This window comes from Cyprinus carpio, chromosome B20 (genome assembly GCF_018340385.1).
Source record: "Cyprinus carpio isolate SPL01 chromosome B20, ASM1834038v1, whole genome shotgun sequence".
Lineage (NCBI taxonomy): Eukaryota > Metazoa > Chordata > Actinopteri > Cypriniformes > Cyprinidae > Cyprinus > Cyprinus carpio.
Genome location: NC_056616.1, coordinates 22,237,689 through 22,261,360, shown reverse-complemented (window position 1 = coordinate 22,261,360; position 23,672 = coordinate 22,237,689). Strand labels below are relative to the sequence as shown.

General features: G+C 33.7%; 1 protein-coding gene across 1 annotated transcript; it reads left to right on the top strand.

Annotated features, from left to right (window-relative positions):
• The first annotated feature begins 116 nt into the window (after nt 1–116).
• Nucleotides 117–16,054, top strand: cpsf2 (cleavage and polyadenylation specific factor 2). The gene is made up of 15 exons (XM_042746366.1): nt 117–275; nt 859–1,015; nt 1,092–1,251; nt 2,586–2,691; nt 2,829–2,958; nt 3,722–3,837; nt 3,939–4,126; nt 5,463–5,753; nt 6,602–6,702; nt 8,086–8,289; nt 8,434–8,586; nt 10,979–11,204; nt 12,701–13,012; nt 14,244–14,378; nt 15,711–16,054. Exons 2-15 carry the CDS (start codon nt 867–869, stop codon nt 15,801–15,803), a joined length of 2,364 nt encoding a protein of 787 aa, XP_042602300.1. The 5' UTR covers nt 117–275; nt 859–866; the 3' UTR covers nt 15,804–16,054.
• The last annotated feature ends 7,618 nt before the right edge of the window (nt 16,055–23,672 follow it).

Sequence of the window (23,672 nt, the reverse complement as noted above, 5' to 3'; positions counted from 1 at the left end):
AAACATAGATTTAATCTAAATGTGTTATTATGTATCTTTAAAAAATGAGCTTTACGAGCCCATAATAATACGTATTCTGACTTTTATTATAATTTGTAAGCGCCCCTCCGCTGCTGTCAGTGGTAGAGTCCAGTGACGTCAGCTGCAGTAATGGCTGCTGCTCTCACGCCGCCGATCTGAAACATAACTATGAATTTAAGATGATTTTTCAGCGATTTTCACCATTTGTTTTTCACCAAACCTCCTGAGATCAAGCGTGACATAACGAGACACGGGTACGCCAGTTTTTAAGTACATAAATCAAGTCAGTTTTTAAAGAAAGTCTCTTCGTTGGTTTGGCTGCTGTGTGTTTTCACTGAGTTCAGATTAAGTTTAGATGTCAGATTCATTTGAACTTTATCATGGATGAATGCTTATGAATATTCAATTCATTCATTCTGTGTCCTGAACTTACAGTTCTGTTCATTACATACTGCTGTTATTTTATGCACCTTTATTAGCATTGTATCACAATTGGCTGGTTTTAGATAATATTTCCATAGTATTTGGATACATTTAGTGAAATATCATGATTATGGTAATGTATTCTTGCCATATTCTTAATACTTACATGGTTTTCCAGTTAATACCGGATATTTATAAAACTATAGTAACACTGTGGTACTGAATGATTGATTTCCATATCTATCATATCTATGTTATGAATGGCTTCTTTAAAGAATGCCATGTTATTGTCATAGTACATGTCCAAAAACATGGTACTTTTTTAGTGCATGGTTTTTCAGTCTTGACTATTAAACAAACAAATGCTCAAGAGTAAATGTAAGTTGTTTTCTGATGATCTTTTGTGTCGGTCAGACGGCAGAATGACGTCCATCATCAAGCTGACGGCTCTCTCTGGAGTCCAGGAGGAGTCGGCTCTGTGTTACCTGTTACAGGTGGACGAGTTCCGCTTCCTGCTGGACTGTGGCTGGGATGAAAGTTTCTCCATGGACATTATAGATTCCCTGAAGCGGTACGATCTTTGGACGGTGAGGTGGTGTTATTGAGATCACTTCCTGTATGTGATGTGTATTTCCTGTCTCTGTCAGGTATGTGCATCAGGTGGACGCAGTGCTGCTCTCTCACCCCGATCATCTGCATCTGGGTGCTTTACCATACGCTGTGGGCAAGCTGGGGCTCAACTGCACCATCTACGCCACCATCCCCGTCTACAAGATGGGCCAGATGTTCATGTACGATCTCTATCAGGTGAGGTGGATGAGTTTCAAAAGAAGCACTGATTATCATTGGCTCTTAAATCTGAAGTGTGTTTCTTGATTGTGTCAGATTAGTAATTGACAAGGGAGAGGCTTGACATTTTATATGATGAAAGTCTCACAAAACTCAAACAAAAATTCACATATAAATTAATAATAAATACAAGTATGTAATAAATTGAATTTTATTTTCATATTCAAACCATTATCATGTTATAATTTTAATAGAATTATTTTAACAAAAATGTAAAAAGAAAAAAAGTTAGTTTACTTTAATATTTAAAACGTTATTTTTTTAAAAAAGCACTTTTTATTTTTCAATCAAAAATTATGATGTTCAATTTGAGATTGTTTAAATATGAAAATAACCAAAATAATAATAATAATTGATTGTTTCTGAGCGATTGAGTTTAAATAAAAAAAGCTAAACCTTAAATGAATAAATAAAAAAAAAAAAAAAAAATTGCATAAAGAAAATGAACCCAATAATAGGACCAGTAAAAATTTAATTAAAAAAAAAAAAAACAAGCACATTTTCCCAAAAACTACCTATTATTATTATTTTTATTATTATTATTCCCATTGGTGATTCTCATTACTTTGATACACATTTTTTGCTTTAATATTTTAACAAAAAAAAAAACAACAACAACAACAACAACAAAAAAAGTTTATTTTAAATTAATTATTTAAACGTTGTTTAAAAAAACCATTTTTTATTTTTCAATCAAAAATTATGATGTGCAATTTGAGATTGTTTGTTTAAATATGAAAATAACAAAAATAATAATAATAATTGATTGTTTCTGAGCAATTGAGTTTAAATAAAGAAAAAAAGCTCAGCCTTAAATGAATAAATTTAAAACTTTTTTTTTTGCATAAAGAAAATTAACCCAATAATAGGACCAGTAAAAATTTAATAAAAAAAAAAAAAAAAGCACATTTTCCCAAAAACTACCTATTATTATTTTTATTATTATTATTCCCATTGGTGATTCTCATTACTTTGATACACATTTTTTGCTTTACTATAGTAAAAATTTAAATCAGCATAGAAGCAGTTCAATAAATATTCTATATTATATGAATGTTTTTCACATTACAGTAATGCTAAATCTTTTTTTTTTTTCAGGATGGCAATTTAGGGGTTAAAATATACTAAATTATCATGAAAATAAAGTCTGGTTTAATAGCATCATAGACTTGAATTGTTAGTTGAACTTAAAATCCCTAAAACAAAAAAAAACCTTGTTTTGGAGTGTCCAGTACTTCTCACTTTGAGGAAGTGCTGAAATATGAATTGTTCCATCTTATTTGATCTCATAGTCTCGACACAACACTGAAGATTTCACTCTGTTCACACTGGATGACGTCGATTCAGCCTTTGACAAAATCCAGCAGCTGAAATACTCTCAGATCGTCAACCTGAAAGGTGAGAAGACACTTCCTCATTCACATGAGCAAAAAGAGAAAACCCAGTCAGAAATATTGAATCTTTAATAATCCAAAATAATGATAATGTGTCCTTTTGGGCATGTTGGAAGTTACTCATAATTTATTAACGAACAGGAAAAGGTCACGGTCTGTCCATCACCCCACTTCCTGCGGGCCACATGATCGGCGGCACTATCTGGAAAATAGTGAAGGACGGAGAGGAAGAGATCATCTATGCTGTGGATTTCAACCACAAGAGGGAGATGTAAGTACAAAAGAAATCTGGAGATAAAATTAATATTGTATCAGAGAGTTTTCAATATTTGCACCCTGGAATTGATTGTTAGGGGTATTTTTTGACCTTTATGAGGTCATTTTTCTCTTGCTATGTATTTTCAAATACTTATTAAATACCATTTCCTCAAATAATGATTTGAGATTGAATAAATTATATTATTTATTAAATAATAAAACGAATTAATTAGTGTTAAATTCACAAAAATTATGGCTGTTAATCAAATATCAAACCAAAATCAGATACATCATTATATATTAAGATATCAAATTATTATTTGAGGTATGAAAAAATTACATATACATTTATAATCAATACAAACAGAAATGTAATCATTAATTAATTAATTGTTTTAAGAATAAATACAAAAAATGAAAGCAATTTGAGGTTATTTGAATATTAAAAAATTAATTTATAAAATGTTTGTTTTGATTATTCATTTGTATTATTTTCTCATATAATATTTTAGAAGTAGTTTGATTAATTGAATTCTAAATTATTTGGTTTGTTGAATATTTATTATAAATATCACTAAGTTATCTTGAATAAAGCTTAAAAAATAAAACTAACTAATAAATGACTATTTATTAAAAACCAAACTAACATCAGATACATATGTAGCTTTAATAAAGTGAAAGTAACAATATTTTAAATATCACAGGCATTTTTGCCAGTTTATTTGTCCAAATTCTTGTTAATTTCTGATCTCATAATGTTTGCTGTGTCCAATCAGTCATCTGAACGGCTGCTCCCTGGAGACCATCAGCAGACCGTCTCTCCTCATCACGGACTCCTTCAACGCCTCGTATGTTCAGCCTCGCAGGAAACAACGTGACGAGCAACTGCTCAGTAAGTTCAGACTAAACCAACAGTTCACCCAGAATGATTTGATGATTTGTCATCAAATGTATTTGCTGCAGTGATGTGTGAGGTTCTTCACTCTCTTCCAGCCAATGTAATGGAGACCCTTCGTGGCGACGGGAACGTGCTGATCGCCGTGGATACGGCGGGGCGAGTGCTGGAACTGGCTCAGCTCCTGGATCAGATCTGGAGGACCAAAGACGCAGGATTAGGTGTTTACTCGCTCGCCCTGCTCAACAACGTCAGCTACAACGTGGTGGAGTTCTCAAAGTCCCAGGTCTCGCTGTCACAGTCAAATCCTTCAGAAATGTTCTTTGTGTGCTCTACAATAATGGCGTAATTGTTTTAAAGCAAGCTGGCATTAAGGAGTATGTCACTCGCTTTGCAAAAACCAATCAAGCATGCCTTGAAAGTGTGTGCTTTCACTGCATGACAGTTAAAGCGTTAGTTCAGCCAGCAATGAAAATGATGTCATTAATGACTCACCCTCATGTTTCTGTCCCTCCATTGAGAATGTATGTACGGTATACTGTCCACGTCCAGAAAGGTAATAAAAACATCTTCAAAGTAGTCCATGTGACATCAGAGGGTCCGTTAGAATTTGCTGAAGCATCGAAAATACATTTTGGTCCAAAAATAACAAAAATTACGACTTTATTCAGCATTGTCGTAATAAGTCGTAGTTTTTGATATTTTTGGACCAAAATGTATTTTCGATGCTTCAACAAATTCGTAACGGTCCCTCTGATGTCACATGGACTACTTTGAAGATGTTTTATTACCTTTCTGCACGGGGGACAGTATACCGTACATACATTTTCAATGGAGGGACAGAAAGCTCTCGGACTAAATCTAAAATATCTTATACTGTGTTCCGAAGATGAACGGAGGTCTTACGGGTTTGGAACGACATAAGGGTGAGTCATTAATGACAACATTTTCATTTTTGGCTGAACTAACCCTTTAAAGTTGTTTGAATGTCTCGAAATTCAAGATATGCAGGGTCTTTTTTCCTGCATGAGTTTTGTTTTATATTTTTATCAAATGATAAAGTTAAGCAATATCTTATGAATTAGCGCGCGGTCTTTTCTGAATATCAGCATGATTGTTAGCAAATGTTACATTTATTTTATGAAAATATTTTGAGTTCCATTTTATCCTTTTTCTCTCAAATGTGAGTTATAAACTTGCAGTTCTGACTTTTTTTCCCTCTGAATTCAAGGTATAATCTCAAAATTGGCTTTTGTTTCTTAGAATTGTAACGTTTTTTGTCAAAACGGTAAAGAATTCCAACTTTTTTCTCAGAATTGTGAAGAATTCTTTTTTCAGAATTCTGATTTTGTTGTTGTTGTTTTCAGAATGTTAATGAGTTATTAATTGCAAAATTAGAAATCAGAAGTCATAATTACTTAGTGGCTTTTGTGTCCCCAACCAATACATGCTGAAACTTCATTACTGAATGATTCCTCATTTTGAACAAATGAGTTAAAACATATCCATATTATTCAATAAAAATCCACAATAATATCAACATTATTCCTCAAATATCTACAGTATTAGCAATAAAAGCAAGATGCGTCAGAAATCAGAAAGTGTCTTGTGTTTCCTCACAGGTCGAGTGGATGAGCGATAAACTGATGCGATGCTTCGAGGACAAGAGGAACAACCCTTTCCAGTTCCGCCACCTGTCGCTCTGTCACAGCCTGTCCGATCTGTCCCGCGTGCCCAGCCCGAAGGTGGTTCTGTGCAGCCAGCCCGATCTGGAGGCCGGCTTCTCACGAGAGCTCTTCATACAGTGGTGTCAGGATGCCAAGAACTCAGTCATCCTCACCTACAGAACCACACCGGGAACGCTGTCCCGCTACCTCATAGACAACCCGGGGGAGAAGAGGATCGAGCTGGAGGTGAGGCCTTGAACTGAAGTCTGGTTTACTTTTCCTGGCTAACAACCGACAAGGAATTTAATATGAAGATAGGACAAAGTATACCTTTTTTGAGCAACATTATGAAAGTGAACAGCAGGCACAACAATAACAGATGAGTTTCAGTATATTGGATCCGTGCAGTCAGTCTTAAAGTGACAGCAGCCTAATATAAATAACACAAAATAACAAAAATAGCTATATCGAGATTGTGAAATAAAATCATACTGTGAAGTAAGATTTTTAAAAAAAATATAACAAAAAAAAATATCGTAAGAAAAATTAGAAATTAGCTGCAAATATGATTTTATGGTCAGAATTTTTGTGATTATTATTATTATTTTTTATTTTTTTTGCTGATCATTTTCTTAGATAATAATAGAGGTGTAGCACATTAGAAAACAATGTAAGAATCCATTCATTTTAACTTTTTTTTTTTTAATGGTTAATTTTTTGGGATTTTTTGCACTCTTTTGATCTTCTGGGTTTAATATCTACATCATGTCAATGTTACCGGATGTGCGTCACTGTGTGGTCTTCCTATGAGAAGACGGTCTGCTGTAATTATTCATGAGAACTTATTTACCCAAGTTACCAAAAAACAAAACTGGATGAACTGTTTTGCTAGCGGGTAACTGGTTTGCTTGTTATTACATCGCTCAGACAAATCTCTGAATATCAAATTTGATTTGATCGATCCCACAAAGTTTGGCAAATCTAGCGATTAGTTTTCCTCTATAGCTCTTTTACAAGCAATTTTTGTGTGCAAAATGCATCGGATGGCCAGTGATTTTGAAGATTTTGTGTTTTCTTTTCTTTAACTCAACCAGATAAGAAAACGGTGCCGACTGGAAGGACGAGAACTAGAGGAATACATGGAGAAAGAGAAAACGAAGAAAGAGGCTGCCAAAAAACTGGAGCAGGCGAAAGAGTGAGTCGAAATGTGTTTGAGACTAAAATACTGTATGAATGAAAAACACCCAGAATACACTGCTGATCAAACCAAGACTTTCTAACAGCATTTATTAAGGGTAGAGAGGGTAAATTTCTACAGATATTCAAAGGCTGCATTTATTTGATCAAAAATACAGCAAAAAGAGTGAAATGTTCTTAGAAATTAGTTATTTTAAATTCTATGTTAGTATAAAATGTCATTTATTGCTATGATCAAAGCTGAATTCCTCCAGTCTTCAGTGTGACGTGATCCTTCAGAAATCACTCTATGCTGATTTACTGCTCAAGAAACATTTCTGATTATTATCAATATTGTAAAACAGTTGAGCTGCTGCACATTTTTGTGAAAAATGTATCACATTTTTTCTGATTTTTTCAACATTTGTAGCATTATAAATGTCTTTACTGTCTCTTTTTCAATTGAATGCATCCTTGTTGAATACAAGTTAAAAATATAAAACTAAATACCTCATAATATTAATAAAAATATTATATATTATGATACACAATATATTTCATGATAGAAACGATTACAGTTTTGACCCACAATAATAATTTAATCTTTTATATGCTTATGACCAAAACTAATTAAGATCTAAATATAAATATATACAATTTTAGACCAAAATTAGTTAAGAGACTATAGCCAAATGAACCACAAAAACAAAATCAAGTCTTAAGAATATTTGTATATTTGTAGCAATAGCCAACAATACGTTGTATGGGTCAAAATTATACATTTTTCTTTTATGCCAAAAATCATTAGGATATTAAGTAAAAGATCATCATCCATGATTTCCTACCATAAATATATCCAAACTTAATTTTTGATTAGTAATATGCATTGCTAAGAACTTGTACCACAAATACAAAAATGAAAATCTCAAATAACTTCAAATTATTCAATTTTTGCACCCTCAGATTCCAGATTTCGAACAATTATTGTCCTATCCTTAACAAACCATAAATACATCAATGGAAAGCTTAATTATTCAGTTTTCAGATGATGCAAATATCTCAGTTTCAGAAAACTGACCCTTATGACTGGTTTTGTGGTCGAAGGTCACATATGAGACAATATATGAGACCACTAGAACGGAACTATCGAAGTCAAAAAGGTGCTAAAAACTTACAACACCTAAAATATACACTTCACTTTATACAGTGATATTAATGTTAACCTACAGATATTGAGAGAAAGCACTGTTCATATATTCTGTTGTCATTTCTTCACTTTTACACAGCACTTTAAGGCAATCTCAGTTGTTTATGGTTTAATAATGCCATTGCTATTATTAGATCAGCTCTGAATCCTGACCTTACCTGAGGTTTAATAAGAGCACTCTGTGTTGATGGTCAGGGTGGACTTGGACTCGAGCGATGAGAGCGATATGGACGATGATCTGGAGCAGCCGGCGGTGGTGAAGACCAAACATCACGACCTGATGATGAAGGGCGAGGGCGGGAGGAAGGGCAGCTTCTTCAAACAGGCCAAAAAGTCCTACCCCATGTTCCCTACACACGAGGAGCGGATCAAATGGGACGAGTACGGCGAAATCATCAGGTGAGTTATTTCCCTTAAAAAAAAATCCTAATCAGATGGTAATAGCATGGTATTTACAGGTTTGTGCTGCTGTGTTGTTTACCTTCTGTTTCATCTTGTGTTTATTGTGTAATATTCATGTTCTGTATTTACTCTAACCCTCAGGCCCGAGGAGTTTCTGGTTCCAGAGCTCCAGGCCACAGAAGAGGAGAAGAGCAAACTGGAGTCTGGACTGACTAACGGAGAGGAGCCGATGGAGCAGGACCTGTCCGATGTTCCCACCAAATGCATCAGCACCACACAAGCGCTAGACATCAGGTGCTCGTTCATTTCATCAGCAGTCTGACTCTTATTACTGATTATGATTAATAAGTGAAAAAACTCTGGATGAAAGTTCATTGGGAAAAAATCTAATCATGACAAACTATATATCGTTGGAAAGGTCTAAGGCTCCTAAATAGATATTTTACCAATGTTTTTTGTTAAAAATGATGTAGGAAAAGTAATAGATTAATTTATGACAAGAGTGCACCCTCAAAAATCTACATCACAATAACAGGAGTTCTGACCTTTGTCAAAAAAAGTGTTCTTCGTTGCCTTTTTCTCTTTCACACTTTAGAAATAATAAAGAAATGATATATCAACTGAAAACTTAAAATCTCAAAATTCATCCTTTAAAACCCATTTTAAAATCAGACATTGCATTACCACAAAAATGGTACATAAATGTCATGTTATAAAATGTTTTTGTTCATGAATTATACAAATTTTAGTATGGAAAGTGCACTTTCAAGTCTGTTTAAAAATGTGAGTGACAGTTAAGGGGTTAAAACCTTAGAATTTATAATATTAGAAAATTCTACACGCGCACATCATTTTTGTACATATAATTTATTTTAAAATGTAGAGGTGTAATATATAAAAATATATTTTTTAGAAAATGCTGTTTTTTTATGTATCGATTTATTTATGTATTAAAACCTCTGCGGTGTTATTTTTTAATAAATATTAGCAAGTTTGTGAGATACCGCAATATTCAGGATTTATTCCATACATTTATTTTTATTTTTTTGTTCAAAAAGCTAATCTCAAATTTGCACACCACAGCAGTGTTCAGGACTTTAATATACTGTAAAAATATTCACTTAGAAATTGCTAGTAAATTCACAAACAGTTACAAAGAAACAGGAAGTAACGCGTTAAATAAAATTTTAAATTAGAAAGACTAAAATGGTATTTTCTTGCATATAACTACTGTTTTTTTTTATTTTGTTCTAAATGCTAAAGTTAAAATAAAAGTATACAACATTTAAAAATATTGAAACAAGCGAAATTAAAACAAGTTATTATTATATATATATATATATATATATATATATATATACTACAAAATTTTTTTTTCAGGGTTTGTTCTATACATTTTAAGTTGAAAAGGTTTAAAACAAAAGATATATAGCTTTTAAGAGGATAAATTGTTTTAAAAAGCAGTGTTTAGGATGTCATCCCTATATTTGGCCTGTAGGTGGCGCTCACCTCGTAGTGTGTGAGATTGTCACAAATCAGTGTTTGGTAAAAATATGTCACGCTTTTACTAAGATGTAGCATCATAGACATATCCTACAGTCAGTTAAAATACCCAGGTCTCTCCCAGACACACTCAGATGTCTGTGTTTGCCAATACGCTGCTGTCAGGTTTAACAGAATAATTAGCACTTATGCCTAATAACCCTCCATCCATCTCTAATGAATTGCTCTTCTGTGGTTTGTGTTTATTTGCCGCTGAACTGATAGATAATGTGAGTTCAGACTCCATGAGAGATTCTAATCTCCAGTGGTGAGACAATCATTAAATCATTTGAGATTTGAGCTTAATTTAATGCTAAACACTTGCCAGCATTTTACAATTATCATTCTGTCAGTTTTATAGCTTAATAATTTGAAAACATCAGAATGAAAATAAGCATACTTGAGAAAGGAAACAGACATAGACACAAAATATCTGCTAACATTTACTATTTTCATTATTTATAGTGTAAATGAAATGTATGGGAGGTAAATGGAAATAAGTAAATAATGTAAAATTGTGAATAATTATTATATTATAAAATGTAATAATTCAGATAATTTGTCAAAGCTTTTCAGGTTCCTACCATTTTGAAAAACCTCATAAAATGAGAGCTAAAAAAAGTTTTTTGATTATTTTGTAAATATATTGTATAATCCCGATATACAGACACAGAGTCTTCAGAAAAAACAGTATTTATTAATTAATTGTAATAATTAAAATAATAATATAATTATATAAAATAATAGTATAAAATAATTATAAAATTATATTTAATGAAAATTAAAATGGTATATAGTAATATAATTATGTATGTGTGTATATATATATATATATATATGTGTGTGTAATTTATTTAAAAAAAAAATTTTTTTTAATCTGTTACTGATATTGTGGTAATTATATTTTTACATTTATATTTAAATTGTCTGCTCTAAGTTTGAATTTAAAATGTGAAATATTTTTTTCTATAGCTTTGCCATATAATATTCAGTATACAATATATTGTGATATATACAGTATATATATCTTCTTTTTTTTTTTCCTTTTTTTTTGGAATGTTGTATTGTTTGGTCGCACTATCATGGCAGACGGACCCAGATATGCTGTGTTCAGAGTCATTGATTCATCTGTTGTGTCCCTCAGAGCTCGAGTCATGTACATCGATTATGAGGGCCGTTCTGACGGGGACTCCATTAAGAAGATCATAAACCAGATGAAGCCCAGACAGCTTATCATCGTTCACGGGCCTCCTGAGGCCAGCCAGGACCTGGCCGAATCCTGCAAGGCCTTCAGTGGCAAAGACATCAAAGTTTACACGCCAAAACTGCAGGAGACTGTGGACGCCACCAGCGAGACCCACATTTACCAGGTGATAACTCTCTCTGTCACACAAAAACTGACATTTCACAATGATATATATTTCAACAGCTTTGAGAAATAACAACTGAGGTCATATAAATAAATAAATAAATATATATATATATATATATATATATATATAATATATATATATATATATATATATATATATATATATATATATTAGTGGTGTCAAATGGTTAATTGCGATTAATCGCATACAAAATAAAAGTTTTTGTTTGCATAATATGTGTGTGTTCTTTGTTTATTTATTATATTATATTATTAAATATAAATACACACACATACAGTATATATTTTGAAAAATATTTTCATGTCTATATTTATATTCATATAATTATATACTAATAATAAATATATTTAATATATAAACAACATATTTTTCTGAACATGCATGTGTGTATTTATATTTATTACATGAGTATTTATGTAATAAATATATAGAGCACACATACATATATTATGTAAACAAAAACTTTTATTTTGGATGCGATTGATCGCGATTAGTCATTTGACAGCACTAATATATATATGATGACCAGTAGAATGAAGCAGAAGGTTTTTAATAAATGAGATTTAACTCATCATTTATCTCATATAGAATACACTTTATTTATACAACATAACGTTAATATTACGACTTACAGGCTATTTGCACAAAATGCCCCGAATGCACATGAACGAATGCAAACTCCTTTTGTGGACGCGTTCTTCACGCAACAACGTGCACAAAACATGGCAATTACTAAACTAAAAAATTCACAGCATTTTATTATAATAGTGTTCTCATTATAATGTCATGTATATGACAGTCTCAGTCAGTTATTAATATTCTGCATTGTTGCTGTGCACTGAAGAGATAATCACCATAGTACTACAAGCGCTTTACTGCAGCGTAGCTCAAACAAATGCATCTTATACAAGATAAATATATAAACTGTCTGAAATGTTTTGAATTCACTTGTAACCTACCTGATCGAAAAAATCCAGTCTTTCACTCTGTCTGTGTCTGTTTGAGTCTTAAAGTTTTAAATCCATGCAGACAAGATGCTCCTCTGTCAGTCACAGATTATGGAAAGTGAAACTTAAATCTATAGGGGTTGATGGATTTATTCACGCATGTAAAAATATTTGTTTAAAGCTTCTTTCTTTTCAGATTCTTATTTACAGCATTATCTGAATAGGCTGTATAATAACTTACTGGGAGAAAACCAGTAGTTCTTTGTGAAATATTTCAGACATTTGAGCACCCCATATAGCCAAATGTGAATTTATGTGAATGAAATGCTAAACTCCCATCTTATTCCTTAATATAGAAATATTAAGATATGGAATAGTTCACTAAAGGTTCTGTGAGTTTTCAGTTTTGATTGTTTCAAAATTGCATCATTTATCATGTTATGATATGATTTTAACTTAGACATTGCGAAGTGTCCAGTCTTCTGAAATGTTCACAGACTGACGGAGCTGTAAATGTGTCTGTAGGTCAGACTGAAGGACTCGTTGGTCAGTTCGCTGCAGTTCTGTAAAGCCAAAGACACAGAGCTGGCCTGGATCGATGGCGTTCTGGACATGCGGGTGGAGAAGGTGGACACGGGTGTCATCGCAGAGATGGGAGACGCCAAAGAGGAGACGGAGGACGGAGAGCCAGCCATGGACGTCACACCGGACCTGACGACTGAGCCCAGCGCCGCGGCTAACCAGCGGGCCATCAAGACTCTGTTTGGAGAGGACGAGCGGGAGATTTCAGAGGAGAGCGACGTCATTCCCACGCTGGAGCCGCTGCCTGCTCAGGAGGTGAGAGACGCATCAAATACAGCACAGACAACACGTTTAACCTGCGTCGCTATAGATAGACATCTTTTAAAAATAAATAATAATCACAATACAAATCTAAAAAAATTAAAAAAATAAAAAAAAAACAGGAAATATAAAATTAAAATCAAAATGAAACTAAAGTGAAAACAGGAAATATAAAATTAAAATCTAATTCAGAATATTTACGAAAACTATAAACATAATTATAATGTAATTTTATATTACAGTAAAACAGAATTTTATTTCAGCTAGTTGCCAAGGCAACAGTTCATATTTCCACTTAATTTAATTTGATGTGATAAAAAAACTATAAACTAAAATTAATAAATACTATAGACAAATAAAAAAAAATTATAATAATGAAAAAAAGTTGCTAAAATTACTAAAACTATAAAATGAAAGTGAAAACGAAAATATTAAAATAAAATCTTACTTTAAAAATCAGTTGCCAAGGCAACATAATTTTGAAGTAATAAAATAATTAAAACTAAATAAAGACTAATAAATAAAAATTAATAACTACTATATAGACACATTTAAAAAAACTAATAATAGTTGTAATGACAAAAACAAAAAATTCTAAAACATTAAAACAAATTAAAGTGAAAACAAAGAATATAACAATAAAATGTAATTCAAAATATCAGCAAAAACTATAAACTTAAACTTGATTTCAGCTAGTTGCCAAGGCAATATATCTCGTTAGGTTTAAGTTGAATTATCATAACTAAAACTAAACAAACGTAGTAAAATTAATAACACTATGTAGACATATTATAAAAGTAATAAAATATAGTTTAATAAAATTAAAACTATAAATAAACTTAAACAACACAACAAAATTACTAAAACTTAAAAATTTACTAAATATAGTTAAAATATAGTTTAATAAAATTAAAACTATAAATAAAAATAAACACAACAAAATTACTTAAACTTAAAAAGTTACATAAAAACGGAAAATATAAAAATAAAATCTAATTTGAAGTATTAACCGAAACTATAATAGTACATGTTGTTTAGAGAATACAAGTCTGCTCCAATGCAGAGCAAGAGAACCGAGGAATATATATGTGAAGTGAACAGATTTAATGAGGCTGAAATGATCTCATGTTGAAGGTTGAAATAAAGCTGACCACCCGAGGAAAGACATTCAGATAGAAACATCTCCTCCTGGGTGTTCGTGTGAAGTAACACATGTTCTCCTCAGGTCCCGGGTCATCAGTCTGTGTTCATCAACGAGCCTCGCCTGTCGGACTTTAAGCAGGTTCTGCTGCGTGAAGGGATCCAGGCCGAGTTTGTGGGCGGAGTTCTGGTGTGTAATAATCTGGTGGCTGTCAGGAGGGTGAGTGGAAGCACATTACACCACATATTATGCAAATCACCTCTTATGAATATTTGATTAGTGGCCGGCTGTACAATCAGGATGTGTTCCTAATGTGTGTTGCAAAAAGACAAATTTGGATCCGACGACTCGGGACATTGCCTTTGAAAGAAGTTTATGCAGTGCTCTGTACGTATTTTTAAATTGAAAAATTAATTAATATAGTAATGCATCTATAATCTGCAATAATCTTGATAAAAAGATCTGTTCATTGAGATCTTATTAACCTGTCAACACATGCATCATTGGCGTTGTCTCATAATTATGGAAAATAATACATTTTCCTACTGTATCCCACAATGCAGTGACCTTCCACAATGACCTTCCATTTCCAATTTGACAAATGAACTGGAAGTAATATCAGCCATTATATTTTTTAATTGAATCATTATCTGTTAGAAATTTTTTGACGTAAACTTGGATTAAAAATACATAAGTGTATTTTTGATAAAACTGGATGTCACTTGCAGAATGAAACATGTAGTTTAATGATGTCATGTGAATATCAGTCTAGAAAGATTTACCCATCCATAATGCATACAATTTAGCATGTTTTAACAAAATAGGAATATATAATGTTTACTGCACATGAACGTAAAAAACTAATTTTGTTGTAATATATATGTAACAATAAATAAATAAATATTGCATAAAAGGATATAAAAAGTAATTTGTCTGAACATTATTTCCAAAATAAAGGTAGACTACATTTAATTAATTAATTAATTACTTTAAATGCAGCCAAATATTTGTTATATATCTATTTATATTTTATTACTTTTCTATTTAATATATTAGTTGTGTGTGTGTGTGTGTGTGTGTTTTGTGCTGTAACATCAACAACAATCATTAATATATATATATATATATATATATATATATATATATATATATATATATATATATATATATATATATATATATATATATATATATATATATATATATATATATATATTTTTTATTTTTTTTTTTTTTCATTTAAATTAATCAAAATGGTCTTTCTCTATCATGTGGAAGCCATGTACACAACCACAGTTTTATCAGTATATAATATTGATATATTGCCCACCTCCAGTATATCATATCATATATCAGGAACCTGTCACTATATGACTAGTTAGCCACAAAAGACTTTTTATAGTACCAGTGGCAAGGGTTAAAATCATCTTGAGATTCCAGCGTTATGCAAGAACACATCCTGTTTGTACTGTGAAGAGCTCTTAACATGCTCACCTGAACACCTCACTGCACTGCTGTACCTGACCTCACTGACCTCTCTCTCTCTCTCAGACGGAAGCGGGCCGCATCTGTCTGGAAGGCTGCCATTGTGATGACTACTACAGGATTCGTGAGCTGTTGTATCAGCAGTATGCTGTAGTTTAATGGATCTCAATCAGCTCCAGCCCCTCCTTTCATTTCCTTTCCTTGTGTAGCATTTGATTTGTGTGTATTTTATTAGCGTTTCCCCCCACGTTTACAAGGCAGACGTTCTCTCTGAAAGCGACCGAAGAGAGCGTCTGTCTGGACTGAAGAAGAACAATGCTTTTGTTCCAAACTGATGGATGCAAAGAATCGTTTGAGCCTTTTTTTAACCCCTTATTTTGCTCCGATAAACTTCAGTTTTTGTAATGAAACACTGTGTCAGTGTGAGTTTGTGCATTTACAGTTATTAATTTCAGTGCTGTTATATAAAATAACTTGGGCTTGTTCAGAATAGCATACTTCCATCTGCAGTGTATGTATTCTGTGCATAATATGCTAATTTTCTGTATGCATGGAAATACATACTACATGTGCATTATGCATCAGAACATAATAGTATGAAAGCTTGTTTCTGCAATGGGATCAAAAAATTGCGTTATTGTCTTTTTTTTTTGTTAGAGATTTGCAAATTTTATCACAGTTTTAAGTTTATATTTGTTTGTATTGTGCATTTCTGAGTTAATATCATGCAATTCTTATTTTATCACAGTTTTTTATATTGCACAATACTGCATTTATATCTCGCAATTCTGAGCATATGTTGCACAATTCTGAGTTTATCTCATGCGATTTGCGAAACTTTCAAATTGTGAGAAAGAATTGTGTGATATAAACTCAGAATTGTAAAAAAAAATTTTATGTTATGCATGCCATTTTACATGTTTTTTTTTTTTTTTTTATATTAATGTATACTGCACATTATGCAACATGCTAGTATTTCATTCTGAACATGTTCTCCCTGTTCTGTGGTTTATCCATGTGTATTCCCTAGAAATCTAACCCGTGACCTTTAACACTTAACCCTATGAGGATGCTGGGATAACAATAGTTCTAAAAGACACCATAAATTATTTTTATTCTCATATGAACTGCATTGTCGTCCTTCGTATAGTCTTTGGGCTCGGGACTATTCCATGTCTCTCTCTCTCCTTGAACTATATAACTGATCCAGGGTCAAAGCTTCATAAATATTTCCAGCACGGCTGATCCTGAGTCAGCTGTTTGAATGCACAATCTGCCAGCACAGCAAACATTATGGCCCAGATATGTTTGTTCTCATCTCTACAAAACATCCAGCATTAAGGATTAGTCACTTCTTTTGTCAAAGTTTTCACTTTATCTGCTAAATATTTGAAAATAACTTTTAAGGCACAAGCTGTATGGAAAAGATAACGATAACGATGATGGCACTAAGAGTTCAGTTCAAAAGTTTTGTTTGGGATGGGTAATTTCAAGTAAAAATAGCCGAATATTGCTGTATATTGGTTAAATCAGTTGTTTTATTGAATTTTGTTAAACTTGGTGGTTTTATGTTTCCACATAGCACAGAATTCTTTAAACCCAAGATGGTCCCTATCTGCTATCTGTCTTTAGAAGAGTTTCTCCTGAATAAAAATAAATAAATAAATCAAATAAACAGCCAGATATTTTTTCTTCCACCAAGCTCCAGCTCGTTACAGTTGACCGGGCATCTGTTGAACCTAGATTCGACTCCCAGATGGTGGAGTGTGACCCATCAGGCCTGAGAAGAGGCTTCCACTGACCCACGGTCCTCCTGGTTGAGATTTACACCATCCGGACTGACGCATGGCATAGTGATCTCAGTCCATAAAGCTATGAAAATTAAGCACCCTAAGGGCCCTACCTGTGCTGAAATTGAGTCTTAAATTAAGGTGGAAGTCAGCAATTAATGTTGGTAATAAATATAATTTTCAGTGCACTTCAGTTCTTAGTCAAGTCAAGTCTGCTTTATTGTCAATTCTTCCACATGTATAGTACATACATACAGAGAATCGAAATTGTGTTACTCTCAGACCCCCGGTGCATACAGATAACACTAACAGTAGAGCCTAAAAATGTAGATCAAATATAAAATATAAGATAAAACTATACAATAAGGGAATGTAAAAAAGATAAAAATAAAATAAAAATAAGGTTAAATAAAAGCAGCGCAAGGCACATGGCAGATAGAGTGCAAACCAGTGAACAAACAGTGCAGATAAAAAGATTTTTAGTGCATAAAAAAAGCTTATTCAGTCTGATTAAAGTGACAAAAGGGCTCAAGAGCAGTTATTTTATTTAAACTGACTGATGAGGTGGTAGAATGACGTCAGTTCCATGGTGAATGAGGTAGTGAGCAATGCTGCACAAAGTGACTGGTGCATGTCATCGTATGTTAGAGGGAGGGGGGGGTGGAAGGACCTGGAGATGTGGGATCTGTGGGGGGGGGGGGGTTCATAGTTCAGTGGTGCCTGGGGCAGAAGAGGGATGGGGGGGCAAGTTCGGGAGGGAGTTCAGCTTCCTGACAGCCTGATGGATGAAGCTGTCCTTCAGTCTGCTGGTCCTGGCCTGGAGACTCCGCAGTCTCCTCCCTGATGGCAGCAGACTGAAGAAGCTGTGTGACGCACAGCTTCTTCACAGCTTCACACATACATACTCAAAGCTAAGCTGTGTTCTTAGCTTTGAGTATGTATAACCTACTACTCTGCACTTTTTTACTATAGTAGCAGCACTTTAATCACTTAATTGTAATTTGCACGCTAGAACCCAGCTAACACCGAATGTTCTCAAAACAGTAACATTTATAGAATGTTTCTTAAAGTCGTCTGGTCTTTAATGATGTTAGCAAAATGTTAACAAAAAAACTAAAAAAAAAGACTTTTTTTTTAAATTACTAATGACTTCATGTTTCAAAATTTTCAGATTCAAAAGCAGCATTCCCATAACGATTGCAAAAAGATAAACATTTGTCAAACATTAACATCATACACTGTTTGTGGAATGTTTTTTTATTTTCTGAAACCTATTTTCCTCTTTTTAAATGTTATTACTTACTCTCATCAGAGTAAAGTATATCAGTTAAAGGTAACTTTCCCATAATGATAAAGGTCTGCATGGAAAACATTATACATCTTTCCTGAAACTTTTTTTCTGAAACATTTTAGTTGGACATCCGTCAAATGCTTTTTAAATGTTATTTCTTAGTTACAGTTTTCAGAGAACATTTAAAAGTAACATTCCCATAATGTTTGCAAAATTTTAAATGTTTACAAAACATTAGCACCCAAACGTCATTAATGCATTCATATAATGTTTTTTGAAACATTTTAGATGGATATTGGTCAAACATTTTTTTAAACATCATTACTTGCTTTCAGAATACATGGAAAAGTATTGCTAAATGATGAAATGGAAAGTTCCGGGACATCCTAAAATGATTAACGTGGCTTAATGTGTAAAGACAGTCTTTTTAAGCTCTGTAAACATGTAATTAATAATAAATCATACTGTACTGTACAGACGAGTCCAGGATACCAACGCAATGCGTTGAAAAATGTGTTAAGTATTTTCCTCCCATTAAAAAAACCCTGTTAGGAAAACATTAAAAGGATGCATTAAAATGGTATGCTTATTGTGGACTCTGCTTGTTTTTACATAGTATGATTTAAATCTGTTTACTGAGTTTGGTCTTTTAAAAACACTGTCTTAATGCATTAAGCCACGTTAAGTGTTTTCATTTTCTGGTGAAATGCTTAACGTGAAATTAAACACGTTGCATTCGTATTCTGAGCTCATCTGCTTGTCTGTATATTGAACCCTTTATTAATAATGTGTTCAGAGAGTTTGGACTTTTAAAAACACTTTTAACGCATTAAGCCATGTTAAGGGTTTTTCATGTTAAGTTTTTTAGAATGTCCTAATGTTCCCTTAATGTTTTCTCTAACATTAGCATAAACAAGAAAATGGCTTATAAAACATTTTCAGAGAACATTCAGAAATAACTTGACAGGAACAACAGCAAAACGTTCTTCGAACACATTTTTGTGTTGATCTGCACTGAGCGACAGTCTGCACCTTTCCCTCTGTTGCATAATAGTTTTATACTCTAGAGACATTTAAATGTAAAGACTTCATGTGAAGGCCAGAACATTGTCTGTCCGTCGTGTTTTATGTCCATCAGAGTAAGTCATCTCCAGTAATCCTCTCTGTGAAAGAGTTGAAGAGATTTAGAAAAGGCAAGCGCAATTCCTCGCTGAAGTGGAGCATGATTCCAACTCCACCTCTCTGCTTTTCATTATGATAAGTGACAGGGACCAGCAGAAACGTCCATCAGCTAATCCTCTTAGCGTTCATAATGCTGACTCTGCTTTAATGGACCTGACAGCTGAGCTGTAAGACCAGACCGGCCAGAAATGGACAGTTGTGTTCCTGGAGGTTCGCCGTGATTTTGCCAAGTAAGACATGTTCCTGCATGGATCAACATCTTTTGCTGATCCTGGATCATCATTACTGTCCAATCCCTTCCCCTGAACCTAACCCTACCCATCATTTATTCCTAAAATCAGAGGAAAAATTAATGGGTGAATAACAAGGGTGTAGACGCATCTAACCCTGATTGTAAGCCTAAAACTGACATTTCTTGAAAGCTTATCCCTCATTTCTGATTGGTTGATTGTGATGTTTTAGGATCAACAAGAATGTTGATCCAGGAACATGTTGTACTTGGTGAAATCACGTTCACCGTTCCTGGAGCACAGAGTTTAGCCGTACATAAGCGCTGCCTGAACTAAACCTAAAACCTACCTAGACAGCATTTTAAGACATAAACTTCCAGCACAACAGCTGTTTAGTAGGGTATATTCCTCCTTTCAACCAAAATCTGAGACTATTTAATAAAAAAAACATCCAACTTGAATAACATGATTTAAGACATGATTATAAAATTGTTGCCAAAATGTAAAAATGTACCAGTATTTATGTGTGCTATTTATTTATATGCTTATCAGTGTGAGTATCAACACAATGGGATTTACTTGAACTGTCACCAACTAAATTTCAGAGGCTAAACAAATTAAAATCTAGTGAATTAAGCTACAAACTTGGTTATAGTGTTTTCATCTAGCATGTATTTTGATGTGCAGCTCATCAGTGTTTTCACTAGTTAGCAGTAAATCGGCTTCCTCACCTGAATATGTTCATAGATTTCTGTTGAATGTTTTGTAAGGAAAGCAGTTATCTTTGGTATGGATATTTTTATTTGTAAACATCATGCTTTTTTGGCATATTTCAATTAATGTCATAAAACTAATGAGCTCAGCCTGACAGTGTCATTAAACATGGCTGAAGACATGAAAAGTGGAGGAACAGGCAAACTGATTCAAGCCAATTCAGTCCGAGTCATTTCAAACTCAAATTCGATTCACTAGCAAAAGAAAGATCGAAAGAGCCACTCAGTTCTGAATTTCGACATCGCTTGTGATGGGTGAAACAGAGCTTTTCAAAAGTCCAAATCAGTTAAACCATTGCGTCGCAAAATGATTCAGTTTCGAAGTCCTCCAATTGGGTTGCATATTGGGAATCATTTGATTTATATCGGAACTGTTGAGCGGAAACTTGGGAATCATTATTCAGATCGGGAGTTCGGAATGCATATCGCAGATCATTAGATTTACATTGGAAATGCAGAGCGGGTTCCCGAATTTTTTGATCCATATCAGGACTTCGGAGCGGGATCATAAATCTTTTTGCGTATTTAAAGATTCATGCTGATACACACTCCGAAGTCCCAATCTGAAATGATGGTTTATGAATCATTATTTAGATCGGGACTTCAGAGCGCTGTATGTACAATTTAAGATTTGATCAGATTGGTGCTGAACAACCCAAAGAGCCAAATTCCACAAAGAGGATAGCCCAGGATAACAAGACAATCTCATAAATCTGTCCATGATACCCTGGAGCCACGAGTCTGAAGTGAGCCTCAGAGACTAGCAGCTTTGAGCAGCTCACAGCATTAAAACAAAAGAAAATGTATTGATAGTTCCAACTCAGGAAGGAGTTTGTCAAATTTGGGGCAAGTAATCACGATTAATGATCAAAGGCACAGTATATCATGACCGTCACATGAGGAAAATCATTAATAGAGACTGCGCTGTCACATAGAAGACAAAGATCAGACTAAGATTCCTTCTAAACCCTTTTGACCTCTGGTCTGCACAAAGAACATGTCCTCACCATGGTTTACAAAAAATGTATGTTTATTTATGTCATTTGATTTCAGTTAAAGTTTTTTTCAAGTAACATGACCCTAGGTCAGTGGTTTTCAAACCGGTCCTGCGAGCACCCCCAGCACTGCACATTTTCTGTGTCTCCCTCATCTACCTGATTCAACTCATCAGCTCATTAGTAGTGAATGCAAGACCTGAAATGGGTGTCAGATATAGGGAGACATACAAAATGTGAGGTGCTAGGGGTGCTTGCAGGACTGGTTTGAAAACCTCTGCCCTAGGTGATAGCTTTTGTGGATATCTCCATCTGCCCTACACTACCCTCTTTGATTTAGGTTGTCAAACATAATCAGTGAGATTTAAAGAAAGGACGTGTGGCCAAGTATGATGACCCATACTTGTAATTAGTGCTCTGCATTTCACACATACAAGTGCACACACACAGCAGTGAGTAGTGAACAAACACACACACCACACACACACAAACAAATTGAACAGTTGCAAGCCAAATTTCTTCCTCAAGGGTCTAGCAGTTGGAGGTTCAGTGTCTTGCTCAAGGGTCTCACCTCAGACAGCGCTGGTTATTCACTGCCCCACTTACAATCCCTGCCGGACCTGAGACTCAAACCCACAACCTTCGGGTTACAAGTCTGACTCTCTTACCATTAGGACATGACTGCCCATGAATGATGTATATGAGGAGCTTATTCACAGCGGTTTACACACAATGTTCAAAATAAATGATCTGTCAGCGATGACCTTTGATTGACAGCATTTAAACCCACAGTTATTACTTTCTAGAATTTGGAGTCTTTTATAGAAGCAGAGCATCCACAACAGTATTAATTTTTCCCAAACTGTGCAAACTCGTCTCTTTATCTTCAGTCGTGGTGCTCCTCGCAGCAGGTGGGTGAGATTGTTGTTCACCCACGGATAATCAAAGCTGTAGTTTGGAGCCAGCGAATGGCATCACTGTGTGTGGGATCTTTAATGGTGGACCAACTCAAAGCTCCGTCAATTTACCTTCAATCCTCACCAAAACCCTGGAGTATATTGTAGTTTTGAGGACAGATAGGGTTTTGCATTCTTGGCTTGCAAAAAAAAAAAAAAAAACTGTGTTCTGGATGGTTGCTATGCAGTTGCTAAGGTCTTCTGAGTGCATGCCTGCCATTTGGACGGTTTGTGTTGGTCGGTGAGATTATAACTAATGATGTGTGAATGTGGGCAGCATTAGCTGCTAGTAAAGACACTAATCAAACCCCGTGCTCCAGATTTCAACTACAGTCAGCAGAATGAAATCATGCTTGATAACATTTTCCTCCTCCTTACAGCAAATCAGTGGGAATGTGGGTCCATGGTGATACAGTTTTTTCCTGTTTAATAATTCTTCAGCAGTACATTACCATTTAATAACAAACTTGCATTATTATTCCCATTTTTGGAAAAGTCCATACCATTTATTGCAGTACTTTACTGTGAAATAATAAATGTGGCATTATTTTTATAATAATAATACATTAGCATTATTTTTTGTTTCCATTAAAAAAAAACAACAACAAAAAAAAAAAACGTTTTTTTTTTCCCCAGTGCGTTACCATTTAATAACAAAATTTGCATTATTGTTCCCATTAAAAAAAAAAAATACAATAAATTTAAATGACCATTTAATAGCAAATTTGCATTATTGTTCCCATTATGGAAAATAAAATGTTTTGATTGCCATTTATTAACAAATTTGCATAATTGCTCCTATTTTTTCTAT